The sequence below is a fragment of the Dama dama genome, chromosome 27 (assembly GCF_033118175.1).
Source record: "Dama dama isolate Ldn47 chromosome 27, ASM3311817v1, whole genome shotgun sequence".
Lineage (NCBI taxonomy): Eukaryota > Metazoa > Chordata > Mammalia > Artiodactyla > Cervidae > Dama > Dama dama.
Window position 1 is genome coordinate 3,403,028 of NC_083707.1, and position 18,729 is coordinate 3,421,756.

General features: G+C 54.4%; 1 protein-coding gene across 7 annotated transcripts in view; it reads right to left on the reverse strand.

The window, feature by feature from the left end:
• Window positions 1-18,729, reverse strand: part of ATP9B (ATPase phospholipid transporting 9B (putative)) — a 166,296-nt gene that overhangs the window by 11,328 nt on the left and 136,239 nt on the right. For 4 of the 7 annotated variants that reach the window (XM_061131112.1, XM_061131109.1, XM_061131113.1 and 1 more), the window contains 13 exons: window positions 14,195-14,356; window positions 13,490-13,582; window positions 12,068-12,151; window positions 11,800-11,970; window positions 8,942-9,040; window positions 7,092-7,226; window positions 4,830-4,974; window positions 4,657-4,721; window positions 3,907-4,062; window positions 3,627-3,691; window positions 1,433-1,541; window positions 1,163-1,220; window positions 342-545 (listed from right to left, as the gene is read on the reverse strand). In XM_061131112.1, coding sequence (XP_060987095.1) covers window positions 342-545; window positions 1,163-1,220; window positions 1,433-1,541; window positions 3,627-3,691; window positions 3,907-4,062; window positions 4,657-4,721; window positions 4,830-4,974; window positions 7,092-7,226; window positions 8,942-9,040; window positions 11,800-11,970; window positions 12,068-12,151; window positions 13,490-13,582; window positions 14,195-14,356 — 1,546 coding nt within the window. Of the gene's footprint in view, window positions 1-341; window positions 546-1,162; window positions 1,221-1,432; window positions 1,542-3,626; window positions 3,692-3,906; window positions 4,160-4,183; window positions 4,311-4,656; window positions 4,722-4,829; window positions 4,975-7,091; window positions 7,227-8,941; window positions 9,041-11,799; window positions 11,971-12,067; window positions 12,152-13,489; window positions 13,583-14,194; window positions 14,357-18,729 lie in introns of those variants that run through there. The other 3 variants (XM_061131110.1, XM_061131114.1, XM_061131115.1) reach the window with 3 other exon arrangements.

Sequence of the window (18,729 nt, forward strand, 5' to 3'; positions counted from 1 at the left end):
GTCCTATCCTCTATCCTCTGCGCCCGTGTCCTGTCCTCTGCACCCCATGTCCTGTTCTTCACGCACACATTTGGGGGAGGGGGTGGGCATGCGGGCCCCGCCCTGAGAGCCTCAGCACTTCCAGCAGGAAGAGGACCAAGGAGACCGCGCCCGTGGGGAGCCTGGCCCAGCTCTGGGCATCACTACACGGAGTTCCATCTTCCCGCAAACTGAGCTGTGTGCTGTGAAGCTGTCAAGCTGTCTGCAATCAGTATCAAAGATCACGCAGCACAAGCAACAAGAAAAACATGTAAAAACCAGGAAGAGACAGTTATTCAGAAAACAATTCCATGGTAACTTACCAAAATATTCATTGAGAAAAGCGAGCGAGGCCACGTAGCAGCCAAGGCTGAGCAGCTCGGCCACGACCATGAGCCAGTGCCACGTCCTGACGGTCAGCGCCACCATCAGCAGCTCCGTGAGCACCAGGGCCGTGAAGGAGATGGCCACCACGTGCACGAACTCGGACTCGAAGAGCACCAGCGCCCCGAACATGAGGATGCCGCCTGGGAGAGAGCACGGCCTTCCGCTGTGGGCTGGCGGCTGCGTCACCGTGAGGCTGCTGGTAACAGACAGACCGCGCCGACAGACACGGGCCTGCACGGCCTGGGGGGGCTAAGTGGCGCCGCATGGACACTCTGGACGTGCAGCGGCTGCAGAATGTGGGGAGCCCTGCCTCCCCAGCTGGTGATCACACCCTGGTGTCCCCTACGGGGTCCAGCCACAGCCCACACTCTCCACGGGCACCTGTTTCTCTGGGATGCCACGAGGGCTCCTTCCAACTACAGGATCCCCATCTCGCCACCTCCTGCCACCACACCAAGAAAGCAAGCCACTGTGTGGGCCAGATGCTGTCATAAGGGCTGATTACATTTTTCAGAATTGTCATTTCTTTAAAACCAGGTTGGTCTTTAGGTGACCTGGACCAGTAAGAAATGCCAGCCCACGCTGCGCTGGGAAGGGGCCTGCTGGGCCAGCTGCTGGAGATCGATTCGCAAGATAAACAGAAGGTGATCTTCAACCGCAGACAAAATGTGGAGCCTGGGGAATTTAACCAGCAGGCAGAACACCACTGCTAACAGAAGGCAGGGCAGCTTCAGCCCAGGAGAGGGGTCTGCCTTACCTTGGTAAATGCTGACCAGAACCCAGACGAGGAAGGTCTTGAAGGACAAGGATCGCCCCTGGAGAGACAGGGGAGCAGCTCTATCAATGGAGCAGCACACATGTCTCCCAGCGGCCGCGTGCGGGTACCTGTGAAGACCCCAGGCCCCCGGCCCACCCAGGTACGAACCTGGCAGCTCCAGGGGATGGGAGGTGGCCCCCCGCTCCTCACAAGCACAGTTTTACGCAGAGCATTGCAGCTGCCCCCCTCCCTGGGTCTAGCGGGCCGCACCTTGGTGAGGTCCTTGTACAGCTCCGGGTAGAGCATGGCCATCTCCGGTTTCACGTCCTGGTCCAGCACCAGTGAGAACACGGGGAACATGGTGTAGACGGTCGCGTACCTGAAGGAGAGCAGGGAGGTGACCTCAGGAGCACACCCCTTTCACCAGAGGCCAAAGTCAAACCCTAAACAAAACAAAAACAAGTTGGCAACAGAGCAGAACCTGTCCTAAAGCACTGGAGCGAGGCCTACAAGCCACAATGCTCACAGGCAGTGGAATCCAAACTTTCGGTTTTAATTAAAGCTTTTTAATTAAAACTTTGAGACTGCTGCAGACGTCAGTAGAGTTATCACAGAAAACCCAGACAGACCCCAAGGAGCCGTTAGCTAGCTTCCCCCAGTGGCCGCATCTCCAGAACTGCAGCCAGTCTCAGCCTGGGAGGCCACCGGGGGCCCTGGAGCCCGCCTGTTTCCTGCTGCCCCGCCGACCCCCTGGTGACTGTTCTCCATGTCACAACCACTGTCCCTGACGGCGACAGGCTGGTGTCACACAGTGGGCACCGGGGGTCTGGCCTCTCGCTCAGCTGGTCCCCGGTCCCCGGCTCTGGGCAGGGCAGTTCCGCAACCCCTTCTCTGCAGTGCGCCTATGTCAGCCCGTTCCTGGTTATCACTAACACAAATAAAGCGGCTACAGTCTGCACAGCGTTTTTTTCCTTTGTAAAAATAAGTGTCACTTATTTCAGATGGGGGTGTCAGCTGGGTCCGGAGGTCCAGGGGTGCAGGCAGCTGTGTACTTCGTTTTAGAAAAAGTCACTGAGCTCGCCACAGTGCCCAACGCCATGCCACTGCACGCCCCCCCGTGAGGAGCCAGGCCTCCGATTCCTCACCAGAGTGTGCTTCGGCCACAGGGGCGGCAGCCCTCCGAAAGGTCAGGGCGGGGGCGGGGGGGTGCATGGTGGTTGAAATACGTGCTTCCTGGGGGTGACAACACCGACCCCCCTCGCCATGGGCTGCTCTGCCGTCTCCTGACCCGCAGCGTCCCCACCGCGCCCTCCACGCCTGTCTGCTGTCCAGTTGGCTCCAGACTCCACTTACAGGGTCAGCCTCTGATTCCTGCGTCAGGCTTGACGGGCACAGGCTCTCTGCTGTCCTCAAAACCTCTAAAGACTGTTGCTCGTCTCCTTAGCACTTGGGCCCAGAGGCCGAGGCACCCAGCCTGAGCCTGGCCCATACCCTGCAGGGCCGACAAGCCCAGCCCAGGCTCCGTGCCCCTAGTGACCCTCACATCCGGGCCTGAGAAGGCTCTGTTTTTCTAAAGTGTGTCCATGAAAACCCTTGTTCTTATGTCAGAAGCTTCTCTAGCTTTTTGACCAAATTAAGGAAAAGATCATCACCACCCCTATGACCAACTGACTCTGCTGAGGGTGGTCTCCAGTGGGCGGTTGGTTGGCTGACCTCCTCCAGGGCCACAGCCCCCTCCTGCCAGCTTGCCCCGCCCCAAGTCCCAAGCCCCCTCCGGCACCCAGGCCAGGCCACCCGCATGGTCCTCAGGTCCGCCCCTCGCAGCCCAAGCCTTCGTCCCTGGTCTGCAGGGACACGACTCAGTGGATCTTCCGAGTCAGCTGCTGGGCGTCACGGCTTCGCAGGACTGTGCTAAATAGAGGAGGGGTCTTCCTGTAGCAACAGGCACACAGGGAGGTGAGGGCCGTCGGGCCAAAGGTTTACTCTGTTTCTGGGCTGCTTTCCCACTGTGCGCTCCAGCTGGGAGCTGTAGAGGCCCTGGAGCCCCCTTCTTGCCAACACCTAGTGAGGCCTGTGTTCTTAACTCAGCTGTGCTCCCCTGGGAGGCTTCCTAGTGGCTGTCCCAGGATGTCAGGCCTGTCCCAGCACTGTCTGCCCCTGTTGTCTTTGCTGCTAACTTCACGTCCTGCCAGAAAGAACCATGTCTGGCCTGGAGGATGTGGGCCCCAGGAAGGGGCTGCCCTGCTCGGACACAGTGTAGCTTCCCCAGGAAACCAGTTTCTAAGGAGAACAAGTGACAGCGGGATCGCCAGGGGACAGACGGAGAGGGGCTGTCTCCCACGCTCACGTGTGTGATTGTCCTGACGCTGACCAGGCGGGAACCGCTCCGGCTACAGCCCCCCAGGTTCCCAGGGACCGTCTTCCCGATGTACGGCCGCTGTGTGTGCTTGGACGGTCCACTTACCCGACCATGAGGAAGCCCTGGTACAGAGGAACCGACGCGAAGTAGAAGACAGAGGAGAACACGGCCTGGAGGGAAAGAGCAGTGACGCAGGCCCTGTTCTGGTGCTCAGAATGCGAGGCACCGGAGGAGCCACGGCCCACCGTCCTCCAGGCGGGCGGGGGCAGGGGCAGGGGCGGGGGCGGGAGGGGTGCTGGGAGTGGGCAGGGCCGGGGGCGAGGATTGGGTGGGGTTGGGGGCGGGGATTGGGGTGGGGCTGGGGGCAGGGCAGGGCCAGGCGCACCTGCATTGTAGAGATGATGAGGCCCCGGTGCATGACGAACTGGCCGAGCGCCGCGGAGCGCTTGTAGCTGCTGCGGCCGTGCACCATGAGCAGGCGGCCGACGTGCTTGAACCGAGTGATGGAGAAGTCGGCTGCCAGCGAGGCCTGCCGCCCCTCCTGCAAGGGCGGGCGGGGTGCTCAGGACCAGCTGAACCCACCGGGCAGCGACATGCTGCTAGGGACGGGCCTGCGGGGTGCGTCCGACCCACAGCTCCTGGGAGTGCAGAGCGGGTGGCACTGTGCGGGGCCCCTGCCCACGGGAAGCCCACTCTGGGCTGAGGAGCGGCCGCTGCCCCCAGGACCTCGGGAGGGCCCAGCTCCAGCACTGTGGGCGCTCCAGGATCTTAAGCAGGGACCTCGAGCGTCTGCAAGACAGTCCTCACAACCTGTCACCTCAGCTGGAGCCGCCCCACCCACCCCACCACGAGCAGCTGCAGGTTCAGCTGTACCAGACACTCGACTGTGGGCCCAGGAAGCAAAGGGGCTGGGATCCTGTGCGTGCCCCGTCTCTCTGGGTGTTTTCATGTGAGCTCAGAGGACAGACTGGCCCGGGCACCCAGTCTTGGCAGGTCGTGACTGTCCCCACCTGACCTTTAGGGAGCTGCTCCCGCAGGGCGGTGGGCCCCACCTCGCCCCCCTCCCCCCCATGTGCTGGAGCCCCCGGGAGCAGGTGCGGGGGGGGGGGGGGGGCAGGGACAAGGCTCGCCGCACCTTCCCCTCAATGCCGATCCCGCAGTCTGCCGCCTGGATCATGCTCACATCATTCCCTCCGTCACCTGAGGCAGGGAACAGGGTGTGAGGCGGGGGGCGCCTCCCTCACTGACAGCAGACAGGGTCCAGCCGGCAGGGAGACAGGGCGCCCGCCCCCATGTGGGGACGCTCACCAATGGCGCAGGTGCGCCGGCCTGTGTGCTGCTGCAGGAGCTTGACGATGTGGGCCTTCTGGGTTGGGGAGCAGCGGCAGCAGACCACGGCCGGGCACTGGCAGGCCAGCTCCACGAACTCATGCTCATAGTACTTCAGGCAGACCTGGGGGAGGGGCAGGCCTGGGTTCACAGCCAGGGACAGACAGCAGACGCGCAGCTGGAAGGCCAGGACTCCAGGGCGGCCTCCGACCAGCCCGCCTCCTTGCCCGGCTGAAAAGATCTTAGTTTCTGGTCACATGGAACACTTTGATCCCTAGCTCCCTATCTTGGCTGGGAAAATAAAGATCCCCCAAAGCTGCCTGAAGGCTGCGGGGCCCCACAACTGAGCTGCACACTCCGAGTCACGGCCGTGGCTCTGCCGTCCAGGCCTCATGTTCCCAGGCAGTTCTGAGGGGCCGCTGAGCAGGCTTGGGAGGTGCAGAGCCCAGCAGCATGGGCGGCAGGCTCTGTGACCATGGCCGCCAGCCCCTCATGGGTCCACGGGGAGAGCTGGAGACACAGCGCCACCCGCAGGCACGCGGCCACAGAGGGCGCGGCCATCCCTGCTGCTCCCCTGGGGAAGTGTGAGTGCTGCCCCCACCCTGGCCAGCTGGCCTCAGCGTCCCACTGACAAGGGCTGGGTCACAAGAGGACCCACCACTTCGCCCAGACTCCTAGGAACATCTGCGAGAACCGTGGGCAAGCTGCAGAGGGTGTGGGTGTCTGGCACCCCCTTGTCTGGGTAACTGTGGCCGCCAGGCCCATGAGCAGAGTGAGGAGAGGGGACTGGACAGCTCCACGAGGCGCCCAGCCCATGCGGGGGTCTCCAGGAGCACAGGCTCTCCGGGGTCCCGGGCCCCTGCTGGACGCCTGTGTGTGGGTGAATTTAGATCATGACGTGGGGTTCCAGAGCCAGGACTCGAGGGCGGCCATGCTGCTAACACGGAGCAGGCTCCAGGCGCCTGGAGAAGGACTGAGGGAGTTGGCGGCAGAGCAGAGGTAAGAGCCGTGTGGGCCAGGCTCTCACTGCAGCACAGCGGCCGCCCCTCGGGGCCCACCCCTCATAGGGCTGCACGTGGCCTGCTGAGAGCAGAGACCCAGAAACAGTGTTGACCAGCAAGGCAGCCTGGCAGGTACACCTGCAGAAGCCCACAGGCCGCCAGACAGGCAGACAGGTCTAGGGGCAGGGCGAGCCTCACCTCCAGGCAGAAGGACAGACAGACAGGTCTAGGGGCAGGGCAAGCCTCACCTCCACGGGGAAGGACAGACGGACAGGTCTAGGGGCAGGGCGAGCCTCATCTTCAGGGAGGACAGACAGACAGGTCTAGGGGCAGGGCGAGCCTCACCTCCAAAGAGGACAGACAGACAGGTCTAGGGGCAAGGTGAGCCTCACCTCCATGGACAAGGACAGAGAGACGGACAGGTCTAGGGGCAGGGCGAGCCTCACCTCCAGAGAGGACAGACAGACAGGTCTAGGGGCAGGGTGAGCCTCACCTCCATGGAGAAGGACAGGTCTAGGGGCAGGGTGAACCTCACCTCCAGGCAGAAGGACAGACAGACAGACAGGTCTAGGGGCAGGGCGAGCCTCACCTCCAGGCAGAAGGACAGACAGACGGATAGGTCTAGGGGCAGGGAGAGCCTCACCTCCAGGGAGGACAGACAGACAGGTCTAGGGGCAGGATGAGCCTCACCCCTAGGGAGGACAAGACAGACAGGTCTAGGGGCAGGGCGAGCCTCACCTCCAGGCAGAAGGACAGACAGACAGACAGGTCTAGGGGCAGGGCAAGCCTCACCTCCACGGGGAAGGACAGAGAGACGGACAGGTCTAGGGGCAGGGCGAGCCTCATCTTCAGGGAGGACAGACAGACAGGTCTAGGGGCAGGGTGAGCCTCACCTCCATGGAGAAGGACAGACGGACAGGTCTAGGAGCAGGCGTGGCCTCACCTCCAGGCAGGACAGACAGACTGGACAGGTCTGGGGCAGGGGAGCCTCACCTCCAGGGAGGACAGACAGACAGATAGGTCTAGGGCCAGGGCGAGCCTCACCTCTAGGGAGGACAAACAGATGGAGAGGTCTGGGGCAGGGCGAGCCTCACCTCCAGGGAGGACAGACCGACGGACAGGCCTGGGGCGGGCCAGCCTCACCTCCAGGGAGAAGGAAATACAGATGGACATGTCTGGGGCAGGCCAGCCTCACCTCCAGGGAGGACAGACGGACAGGCCTGGGGCAGGCCAGCCTCACCTCCAGGGAGGACAGATGGACAGGCCTGGGGCAGGCCAGCCTCACCTCCAGGGAGTCCCCGGAAATGACCAGTGCACAGTCGTGTTTCCTTCGAAAGGCGTTCAGCTCCAGGTGGGCTTCTCCACGGCTGGTCACCTCCACAAAAGGGGAAAAAGGCCCAGTTAGCATGATGGAGCTTCAGACACAGGAAACGCTGTAACAAACTGTCTTCCAAATTTCTTCTGCAGTGCTGGCAGTAAACACCTACTTATTTAATACCATTGTTTCCCAATTTGTGGCAACTCAGAGCAGGAGACGCACTGGCAGGGCAAGCACTATAACCGCAATAAGATGAAGTGAGTGAAGAGGGGGGCAGCCTGCCCCGTGAGTGCCTGACGCCCTGTGAGCGCTCACGAGCACACGCGTGTGAGAGCACAGCAGCCCCTGCCCCCGCGAGCGCCAGACGCCCCGTGACCGCTCACGAGCACACACGGGTGACAGCGTGGCAGGCCCCCACATGAGCGCTCATGAGCACACGCGTGTGAGAGAGCGTGGCAGCCACGAACAGACGGTCTACACTCTCGGGGTTGGGCGTCGGGTGGATGTCTGAGGAGGCTGAGCAGGGGTGGGGGACGGAAGGACCATTTACAGACGCCTCGTTCATAACAAGGCAAGTGACAAAAAACGCTTCTGTCATGAGCTTCAACTTCTTGTGTAGTGCAGGCCAACTAAGTATCTGGAGGACTAAACAATGCAAAATCGAGCCATAATCTCAAAATATCATTAATTTTAGGATGTAAACATTTCAGAAGCCAACACACCAGTTTTTGACATTCTTTCTGTGGAGATTTTATGGGGCATAAAAGGAATGATATATTATAGGACTAAAATAAAGTTTCATGTGTTTCAAATTAATCCCAGACTCATCTTTAAGTAGGTAGTTTTTATTGTGGAGATTTTATTTGTGGGGCTATAACACTGAAAAATCAACAAAAATTGATCTGAAGTTTTATCAGAATCATTAATAATTTAATTGCAAATAGTAGTCTGCGGGGCCTAATTAGCGATTCTGATGCTTCGAGATAAACGAATTTACATGTAAATTATATTCAAATCACTATTTCTGTAGGTGCAAGTGCTTCATTTGGAAGATAGACACACACCATGTCTGCTCAGCCACCATCAATCAAGACCCAAGAAACTTACTTTTTGTTTGAATCAAATTTCATCATAACTAATAGATACAGTAAACACATAAATTTAAATCATTTCTATTAATTTCCTTTGATCTAATTAAAGGAGAACATTTAATCTGAAGATGGCAGTAGATTAAAAACACGTCTACTTTGCATTTATAGCTTGCCTCACAAAAGCGGCCTCTGGACCGCAAGTAACGTGTATGACTAAGAGACAGACATTATTATTTCTTGGCTACACCACACAGCTTGCGGGATCTTAGTTGCGGGCCAGGGACTGAACCGGAGGCCTCGGCAGTGAAAGCACCGAGTCCTAACCACTGGACCGCCAAGGAATTCCCAGATGTAATTTTTTTAAATCACTATACACTTTTATAAATCGAATGGAACGTGATGGCAGTATGTCTATTTTAAAATAGATATTTAGTTGTTAATAATTCTAATAATACTACAGGAAAATACTCTTGAATGTATATCTTGTTTCACTCTATCAAAAGCAGCTTTCTGATCACATTAATATATGTAACTAATAGAAATCTATTTTTAACATTTATAAATTGAGTAAGGAAATTATTTCTCTTTTTAAATAGGTAGTAATTAATTTACGTTCTCACAAAACCAGTAAATTTTAATTCAAAGCATTTAAAGTTCAAAGAGATGTGGACGTAGACTTACCGGCCTGAAAACATGTGTGTCCTGCGTTCGAGACACCAGGTGAGAACTCTTGGCGATGCACGTGGCAGTCTCCAGCTTGTCGCCTGTCAGCATCCATATCTAGGAGACAGTCCCGGCGGGTGAGCCCCAGCTCTGTCACACGTTCACCTCTTAAGTCTCTGCCCTTGGACACACACCTGCATCTACAGCGTCACTATTCACAACAGCTGAAACGTGAAGTGAGGCGAGAGTCCACGGATGGATGGTGGAGAACCCCAGTGTGGTCCCTCCGACACCTGCTACAGTGCAGGCAAACCTCGAGGACACTGTGCTGGGTGGAACAAACCAGTTGCCAAGGGCAAACACTGCCTGATCCTGCCTAAATGCAATCCCTAGAGGAGTCGGGCTCATAGAGACCAATGGACCGGCAGGTGCTGGGCTACGGGCGGGAGAGCCGGCAGCCCAGGGGCAGCTTCACCCTGACAATGTGGTGAGTGAAGGCAGGCGGCGGCGGCAGTGCAAGTGTACCTAGTGTCACTGCTCCGTGCACCGGAGACTGTGATGATGGAGTCAGAACGTCTCAGATGATGTGCTAATGGGAATGGCAAGAGCAGAGTAACGTGCAGACGCGGCAGCTGGGGCCGGGGCAGGCAAAGGACTCGGGGCATGAGCTTTGTGGACTAAGGACCACAGGGCTGGGGGTCTGCAGAGCTGAGGACCCCAGATTCCTGTCTGACCTGTGAGCTTCTAAGTTGAAAGCTGGGCTTCAAGAGGGGTAGATGGGCAGTGGTTAAGCCAGAAGTTGTTTGTGCCAAATAAGGCATGTTGAACAAGACCATGAAAAAGATTTAGCCCATTTATTATTGTTATTATTTTACTTAATTTTTGCTGCACCCTGTGGCTTGTGGGATCTCAGTTCCCTGGCTAGGGACTAAACTTGGGCCGTGGAAGCCCAGAATCCTAACCACTAGGTGACCAAGGAACTCCTGAGACCACTCTTACTTATAAATAACACACACATGCACATATTAGTGTGTGCATCTCCCTAGCCTGAAAAGAGAGCAAAATCAGCACACTTTATACATAACAGAATGGTTTATACATACTTTCCATAATATCAGTAGTCTCTATCATCTGAATTTTTTAGGTGTCTTATGTATCACACATAAGCATGAATTTGGGGCACAGGACACAAACTTACACAGTATACTGGCTCTCTGCTCCAGTGGCTCTTTTCAGTGTCTGAGGATTTGTGTTTTTATTTCTGTTACACATTTAGATTCACCTTACTGAGCCTAGATCTAAGTAACATTGGTTGGACATGGCTGGAAACAAGCCACAGAACAAGAAGCCCCGCTCCCAACAATCTGGTGACCGTGCCCTGCGAGCGCCATGGCTCATGCTCAGAGGATGGGCTGAAACTGCATCCTTCCACGGGACGGGACAACGGAGTCTTCATCTTCAGATGGAAAAAGGGGAGGAACAAGGGCAGAACCTCACCAAGCCCTTCTCCAGTGCTCAGGGAGCAGCTACGGCAGACACCCACATCTCTACCCAAGACCACCCAGGATGACACCCGAGAGCTGGACTGGGCGGAACTCAGGAAGAAACACGGTGAACAGGCAGGCTGTCTGCTTGAACCCGTCTCACGTCTCCACCCAGCTTCCTGGCAGGACGGGCTGAGGCTGGTTCAGCGCTCAGAGTCCGAGCCGCTCTCTCTAATTCTGACTCCCACCTGGACAGCAGCCTGGACCCCCACGGGGGCCCCACAGTACCCCTCAGCGGGCGGGGGCCTCTTGTGTCTCTCTGTGCTGTCACGGCGCCCTCCTCGAGCTGTGCCGAGGGCACTGTTGTCTGACGCTGGCACGGCTTTGTGTCCCGACAGCTCCCCCAAGTGTGCTCTCGGGTCCAGCAAGACACAAGCGTTTCTCTTCAGTACAGTTCTCAAAAGTGGAGGGCCTGTTCTGAGGCAGCATGCTTCTTGCCCCCCATAACTGCACTTCAGCTTCAGTGAGAGCACGGAAGGCAAGAAAACAAACTGAAGCTTACAGCCAAAGCCCTCATCTTCCCGGACCCGAAGAGGACAAACCGCCAAGAAGCCAGCCGGTCTGTGGGTCAGCAGGCAGCGCTGTGCAGTTTATGGGAGACCCCCAAAGTGGGTACAGGCTGCAGTGCAGGCAGCTCGGGCCGGGCCAGGGGGCAACCAGCCCTCCCTGGGAGTGCCTGCGAACTGGGGGCGGCACGGAACTGCCCGCACCTCTGCGGATGGGCGTCCAGCTGGGGACTCGGAAGCTTCCGGATGTGCTGGTTTCTTCTCTGAGGGTCATGCAGAGACCTCTGCTTACAGACCCTCCCACACTCCATCTTATTTGAATTCCAAGGGACCACCCCAAGGGGACAGGTTGCTGAGTTCCAGGGGACCACCCCCGGGGCAGGGTATTGGTTCAGGGGACCACTGCTGTGGGAGGCAGGGTACCCCGGGGGGGTTACCTGGTTCGGGGGACCACTCCTGTGCGTGGCAGGGTACCCCGGGGGGCGGGCTACCTGGTTCGGGGGACCACTGCCGTGGGTAGCAGGGTACCCCGAGGGGGTACCTGGTTTGGGGGACCACTCCTGTGGGTGGCAGGGTACCCCAGGGAGCTACCTGGTTTGGGGGACCACTCCTGTGGGTGGTAGGGTACCCCGGGGGGGTACCTGGTTCAGGGGACCACTCCTGTGTGTGGCAGGGTACCCCGGGGGGTACCTGGTTTGGGGGACCACTCCTGTGTGTGGCAGGGTACCCCAGGGGTCGGGCTACCTGGTTTGGGGGACCACTGCTGTGGGTGGCAGGGTACCTGGGGGCGGGGGTACCTGGTTCGGGGAACACTCCCGGGCTGTACCTTGATGCCGGCGTTGCGCAGCATCTCCAGGGTGGGCCTCACGTCTGCCTGCAGCTGGTCCTCCACGCCTGTCAGGCACAGCAGCTCCATCTCCCGCTCCAGGCTCTCCACCACCGCGGCCACCTTGAGCGTCCGGTCGTGGAGGCTCAGCTTGGCCTGGTTATAGCGGCTCTGAGGATGACGGCGGGGCCATGAGTCACGCTGGACCGACAGGCCAGACGCCCTGCCCACCTGGTGACGGTGGCCCCAGGGGCGGCTCCCCGCTCACCTCGAAGTCCTGGTACTGCTCCTCCGTGAGTGCCCTCTTGGCCACCACGAGCGTGCGCAGGCCTTCACGGGCCATGTTTCCACACTGGGAGAACACAGGCAGGTCACAGGCTCGCCATGGGCTCGGCAACCCCCGGCAGTCACTGTCACGGCCTCCCGCAGGAGTGGGCAGTGGAGCGGTATCGGAGAAGGAGCTGCCCCCCAGCACCTCCAGCGCGGTCCACGGAGGAGGTGCTCACAGGGCAGGCCTCACGCCATTGCCCTTTCCACCACACAAGGGCAAGTGTTGGTGGTTTTGTTTTTCAAATTTGGGAAACAAGTTTATAACCAAAATTTCACTTGGGTGCCTCCCTGACACAGAACAGCCCCTGTAAACTCAGGCTTCAAGAACCTGCGGGCTTTTGAATAAACCGGAAGGCTCTCAGACAACAATAGTACTACAACAAAGATGCGGGTGGGGGTCGAAAGATGTGTAGATGGAAGAAACTACAATGTTGGAAATAAACGCATAAAGGATTTTTAATAAAGTTATCTTCGTGAAAAACAATCTGACATTATCTGTCTGTTGCAAGACATTTATTGATTTGACCTCATAAAGCTAAATAAATTAAACAAGGATTTTATAATTAATTGCACATCATTATTACCAAAAGTAATTTTTATGGCATTTTACTAGGTCTTCAGGGAGTTTAATTTATTCATGTCCCTGATTAAATCCAGTGCCTGGAGGAGCTATTGATTCATATTGCCAATACCGTCATGGACGTCGGCTGTGGTCCCTGGACTGACAGACCGACTCCAGGCATGCAGTGGGGGTGGGGTGCACTGGATCCCGGCAACAACAGGCACAGTGAGGGGGTCATGCCCATGACTTCAGGGGGTTAGTTCTCCTCTGAATCTAACTTTTTATTAACACATAAATGTGAACAACAATTACAAATCATACTTGTTTAGGAAGAATTTGATGAAAATATAGGATTGGTTATATCTGGGTCTTACTTTCCATGTTTAAAGTGAATCTTATGTACAAATTAGAATTACATTAAAATTCTAACTAAAATCTTGTAATAATTTAGTTTACAAAATAAATACCATGTTAAAATATGACTCTGGATATAAAGACAATATTATTTCAGATTTTTTAGTGACTAATTAGTGATGCTTTCTATTTTTTACCAACATAAAATATTCTTCATAAGGACCTGCCTGCATATATCCACGTGTATTCACACGAAACCCCGAACATCAGCTGTTCACACAGCAAATACGTGTCGTATCACCAGCTCTTCCACCTCTTCTGCTCTACGGGCTGACTGATGTCTGGTTGAAACTGGAACCTCGGTTCATCCAGTGACCCCAGTGAGTACCCACAGCTCACGCCCTGCGCTGCATGAAGAACCTGCAGATGCCAGCAAGTGCATACCTCCTCCTCCAGCCAGTCGTTGTACTGCACGATGGAGGCCATGGCCACGTCAGCGCCCTTCATGTAGAACGTAATCTCTGCTGTGGACTCATCCTGCAATGAGACACGCCTGCTGAGGCCAGGCTGCTCCTGCAGGTGAGGCTGCCCAGACGGAACAGCCCGAGACAGCAGCCCCTGGGAGCGCGTCTCTCCAGGCGGGCTGCTCAAACACCCCCTTTGCAGGGCCGTGTCCTCCCTGGGCGCCCAGGCCGACCGCAGCTGAGGCCACGATGGCAGCTTGCAAGGTGCTGTGCTAAGGCTTTTGAAGTAAAACCTGTACACGCACATATGCCTGGGACTGCAAGGGAAATCCTCTCAAATTTTCATAGTTTGAATGAGCTTCTAGTTTAGCCAACATCCAAGATGTATTTGTGGTATTTGCTCCAAAAATTTGACAGCAACTTTACGGTCATAAGTCAGTCTTCAGGTAAACTCTTCAGTGGCTACTGCAGTGGAAAACAAAGCAGCTCGAGTTGATTTCAAAACTCACCAGTGACACCTTGTACTCACCCTGCCTTAGTCGTTTTAGGAAAGTTGCTCCAAATCACGACCATTAGGGCATAAGTTATCAGTCTGAATTTTGGGACAAGCATAAAGCCCTGTAGGGAGCCTTAGCAGCCCTGCAGTGAGCAGAGCCAACCCTGACCGGGGCAGGGGCAGGCATACCCTGACGATGACCCCCATGCGCTTGCTCTCCGACGTGAAGGGGAAGGTCTGCAGGATGCAGTAGGTGAGGATCTGGCCGCTGGGGGTCCGCAGCTGCATGGACGTGAGGTCTCTGCTGACCAGCGTGAGGCCGACGCTCTCAGTCCACCGCACCAGGGCCACCTGTGGGGACCAGCGAGGGGTGAGGCCACCTGCGGGGACCAGCGAGGGGTGAGGCCACCGCGGGGGCCAGCGAGGGGTGAGGCCACCGCTCCCCATGGGGACCAGCGAGGGGTGAGGTCACCGCGGGGACCAGTGAGGGGTGAGGCTCCCCATGGGGACCAGCGAGGGGTGAGGCCACCGCTCCCCGTTGGGGAGGGTGTCAGGCCAGCGCCAGTGAGCTCACTGAGATGCTACCAGGAGGCAGAGCTGGCCCTGCTTGTTCTGAGGCCTTTCTAGGGGACCCTGGCCACTCCAGGGTCCACAAGCGTGTGAACGTGACACAGTGAGTCACTGTGGAGCTGAAATTAGAACCTGCTTTCCCCGGATTTCCAGCGCGTTACTAAGATACTATAGAAGGCCGGGCCCTAACAAGATGCTATGAGGATACAGGACTATAATTTAGAGCATCAGTGCTGTTCCCCAAATTACAGCATTCAAAAGGGACACACGGACATCAGCAGAGGCATGTCAAAGGGGGCATATCAACAACTCCACAGCCCAGTGCAAACATAAACTGAAAGTGAAACTCCTCGTTCCTACACAACCTCTCTGTATCTGCACGTGATCTGGACCCCGAGGTTCGCCTTCAGTCTGTGCAGTGAAAGGTTACTATTATATCCTGACCTATAAATTGTATCTTCCTGTGAACACCCTATCATCTCGTTGGGCCCGCTGCAGTCAGGACGCAAGTTTCTATATTTGGTGACTCACATCTGTTTATTATTTAGCTTATGCTTGGTTTCACAACCCCTTGGAGGTAGCATTTATCACAAAAAATCAGTTGGGCTTCTGCTACCTAGCCTAGCATCCGTGTAGCTGTTCTTAGTGAGCATTCTGCAGTTTAACTGTCTGTTGTCAACAGGAAGAAAAGTGTTCAGGATATCAATGGTACAGACACTTAGGATAGACACTTTAGTTACTGTTCTGATGTCAGTTGCTTAGCTCTGGGCCTCTCTCTGATAAAACTTAACATTTCTGAGCAGGTCTGTAAACAAACAGCCACAGAGGATGGACAGGAACGTGCAGGACTCCTCGCCACGGGCTCAGCACCCCGGCCACCACCACCTGTGGCCACACGCGCGGGGCTGCGGGGCCCGTGAGGGCAGAGGGTCTCCCCGGCTCCGAGCTTCACCACCCTGCCTCGGCAAGCCTCGGGGCTACAGTCAGCCTCGCAGAGTCCAGGCCGCGCTCTCTGTATGTCTGAAGTAAACTAGTGCTGTTCTTTTTAGACGGCTTTGAGGAGTAACTTCACATCCAGAGGTGTGACATGTAGCAGTGAAAGGAAGGAAAATTTCTAAGGTACTGACAGTTTGACCGTATTTTCTTCCTAAAGATGATTAAGCAATTAAAACAAACATGCTGTTTGAAAGCATAATGTCTCCTAACGCAGAATGAAGGGCATCAGTCAAGGGTGGGGAGGCTCTTCACATGACTCGGGCAGTCAGGAGGGGAGGCTCTGGTGGCCAAGTGCGCCCCCGGAGGCCCCGCACAGACTGGGCGGCAACGATCCACTCAGACCTGTGGCAGAAATGACCGTCCGGTTACAGAGCTGGACAACAGCGAGGAGGTCTATGATGGCCTCGGGGAAGACCCTTGATGCCCGCTGTGTTCAGAGCTCTACCCCAAGGGACAGACACCACAGACACCTCCTGAACCAAGGAGAAACAGTCTCTTCTTCAAGGTGGTTGAACAGTGGGAAGCTCAATGTGATACTGAAGACAGGAGAGAATATATGGAGCCCTGTCTGAGCTCTGGCTTGTGTGAGGCAGTCTTCTGGGTCCTGGAAGAAACGGGGGTGAAGAGCTCATACAGCGTAATCTGGGCTTTGAGAGTAAAAACCAAATTTTCACCCCAGGAGTCACTAGTTCGTGGTTAGCCACTTCTTCACAAGCAAAATGTCATCGCTCGAAAGTAGCGCCCAGGCCGCTCCATGGTTCCACACAGCCAGCGATCGCACCTGTTTTTGGTGGCACAGGTGTTCAAATTTTCTGCTTCTGTTTAAACTGAGTGGTTGTTTTCTCATGATCGAGTTTTGTGAGTTCTTTATCTGTACTAGTTGCTGGTCGTTTATCAGGTATGCATTTTGCAAACACATCCTACAACTCTGTAGCTTGTCTTCATTTTCTTAACAATGTTTCTTGAAGAATGCAGGATTTTTACCTCGAAGTCTAATTTATCAGTTTTTTCTTTTACAACTTGCACTGTTTGTGACCCACAAAATCATTGCCTAACTCAAGCCGACAAAGATTTTCTTCTATGTTTTCTTTTAGAAATTTTATTCTTTTGGTTTTTCATTTAGGTCTATGACCAATCTGAGTTAATTTTTATTACTTATTACTGAGACATACTGGTTCAGGCTCTATTTGCAAATGGCTGTTCAAATGTTCTGTGCCCCATTTATTCTGATCATCTTTTCTGTAATGGATTTACATGGCACCTTTATAAAAAATCAGCTGACATCTTGGTAACAGAAAGTCTTCCAATCCATGTGTACAATACATTTCTCACATATAGTGTCCTCAAGTTTTCTTCATTGTCTTACACTTTCCAGCACACAAATCCTATACGTATTTTGTCAGATCTATCCTTAAACATTTCATAGTTTTCTGTGTGTGTGCTCTATAAATGGCACATTAAAAAATTTCAATTTTTAACTGCTCACTGCTGGCATATACAAATAGGAGTAATTCTTGTATATGCATATCATAATATACAACTTTGGTAAACTCACTTATTAAGTCTTAGGAGAGAGTTCAATTTTCAGCAGAGCTTTTGGGATTTTCTATGGAAACAATCACATTATCTATTGAAAAAAGGGAGAGAGTTTTGTTTCTTCTTTTTTTCTGGTCTACCGAGGTTTTATGTAGTTCTTACACTCCATTTTGCTATCTGTATTCTTCCTGAACATGGATATTTAGAGGTTTTAAAAAATATTAGCATTTGGGCTGTGTTTTAATATGCTCTTTTAAAAATGTAAGCTCATCTGTTTATTATACACCCTTCATATGCATAATTTTAGGTGGGTATGTTTACTTAGAAATCACTGTTTTGTATTATTTACTATTTTTGCCAAGTTTTTCCATTTTATTTAATTTTCAAAGGATCAGCTTTTGAATTTACTGCTTTTTCAATCATTACTTTTATATTTTCCTTTATCTTTTCTTTCTCCTACTTTTCTTTGGTTTTGCCTTTCTCTTAAACATTTTAGTTGGACACCAGCTTCACTTGCTCCCTTCCTTCCCGTCGGTGTGGTCCTGGTTTGATGTGGAGACGGGGCTTCCCACTGCCGACTGCCCCCACGAGGGGCACCTGGGAGCAGCCTCTCGGGGTGCACGACCACGGCCCTGGCTCCTCCCGGGCTGCCGTCTCGTGTCACACGGCTGCTGCGCGGCGTTTCTCACGGGGCCTTCACAGAAGAAGAGCTGCTGGGGCAGGTGTGGTGGGGGGGCGGGGGGTGTGGCCTCACAGAGAGGCGGTGGGGGTGGGGGGGCTGGAGCAGCTGCTGCCCCTACCTGCTCCCTCTGGATGCCGTCAGTGATGCAAGAGATCACGTAAGGATGACTACTTCTCTAACTTGGCTTTTAGACATTTCTAACAATGTGATTATTGAAAATAATATGAAGATCAAAATAATTAAAGTGCAAGTGTGAAAAATACGTATTTAAATGGGAGCTTGAGCTAAATCTCATCCACAGGACAGTTAGTAACATGCTTGGGCAATCACTGTCACAGGCAATTTGTTTATGCTCTCACACTTCTCCACGCTAGTAGCCAGTGTGGGACAGATTTTGTTATTAACGTTCGCTATAATTCCGTTATTCAGCAATGTCTGTGCTGTCGTCCTTGAAAAGCTCAGGAGAAGTCTCCTTTACCATGTTAGCATCTGCAGAGCCACCAGCTACACTCCAGGGACACCTCTCCTACTGTGCTCCTTATAAATCACAATCTGATCACTGACACGTCTTCATTTTCAATTGCAGTACTACCATCACTGCTATAATCTGACAGAATTATGAACAAAATGTGCAAGCTGACCACCTGGAAAAGCTGCCAGTCAATACTCAGGGCAGGCTGTGCGGTTCGTGTTCTGTCCTGCTCCTGAGGGTCATGGAGGGGGACTCACGTCACAGACGGGGAGCTGTTCCCCATAAACATGCTGATCCTACACCGTATTTAGTCCTGCTTCAATAAGCACACACAATAAAACGAGTGTAAAGTTACAGCACGCTGCATACATTGGAGTAAATCAAAAGCAATGCCATTAAGGACGGTCATTCTTTTGTTTGTAAATAATCCACTCATGGTTTGTCAGAAATTTCAGCTGATTCCTGCAC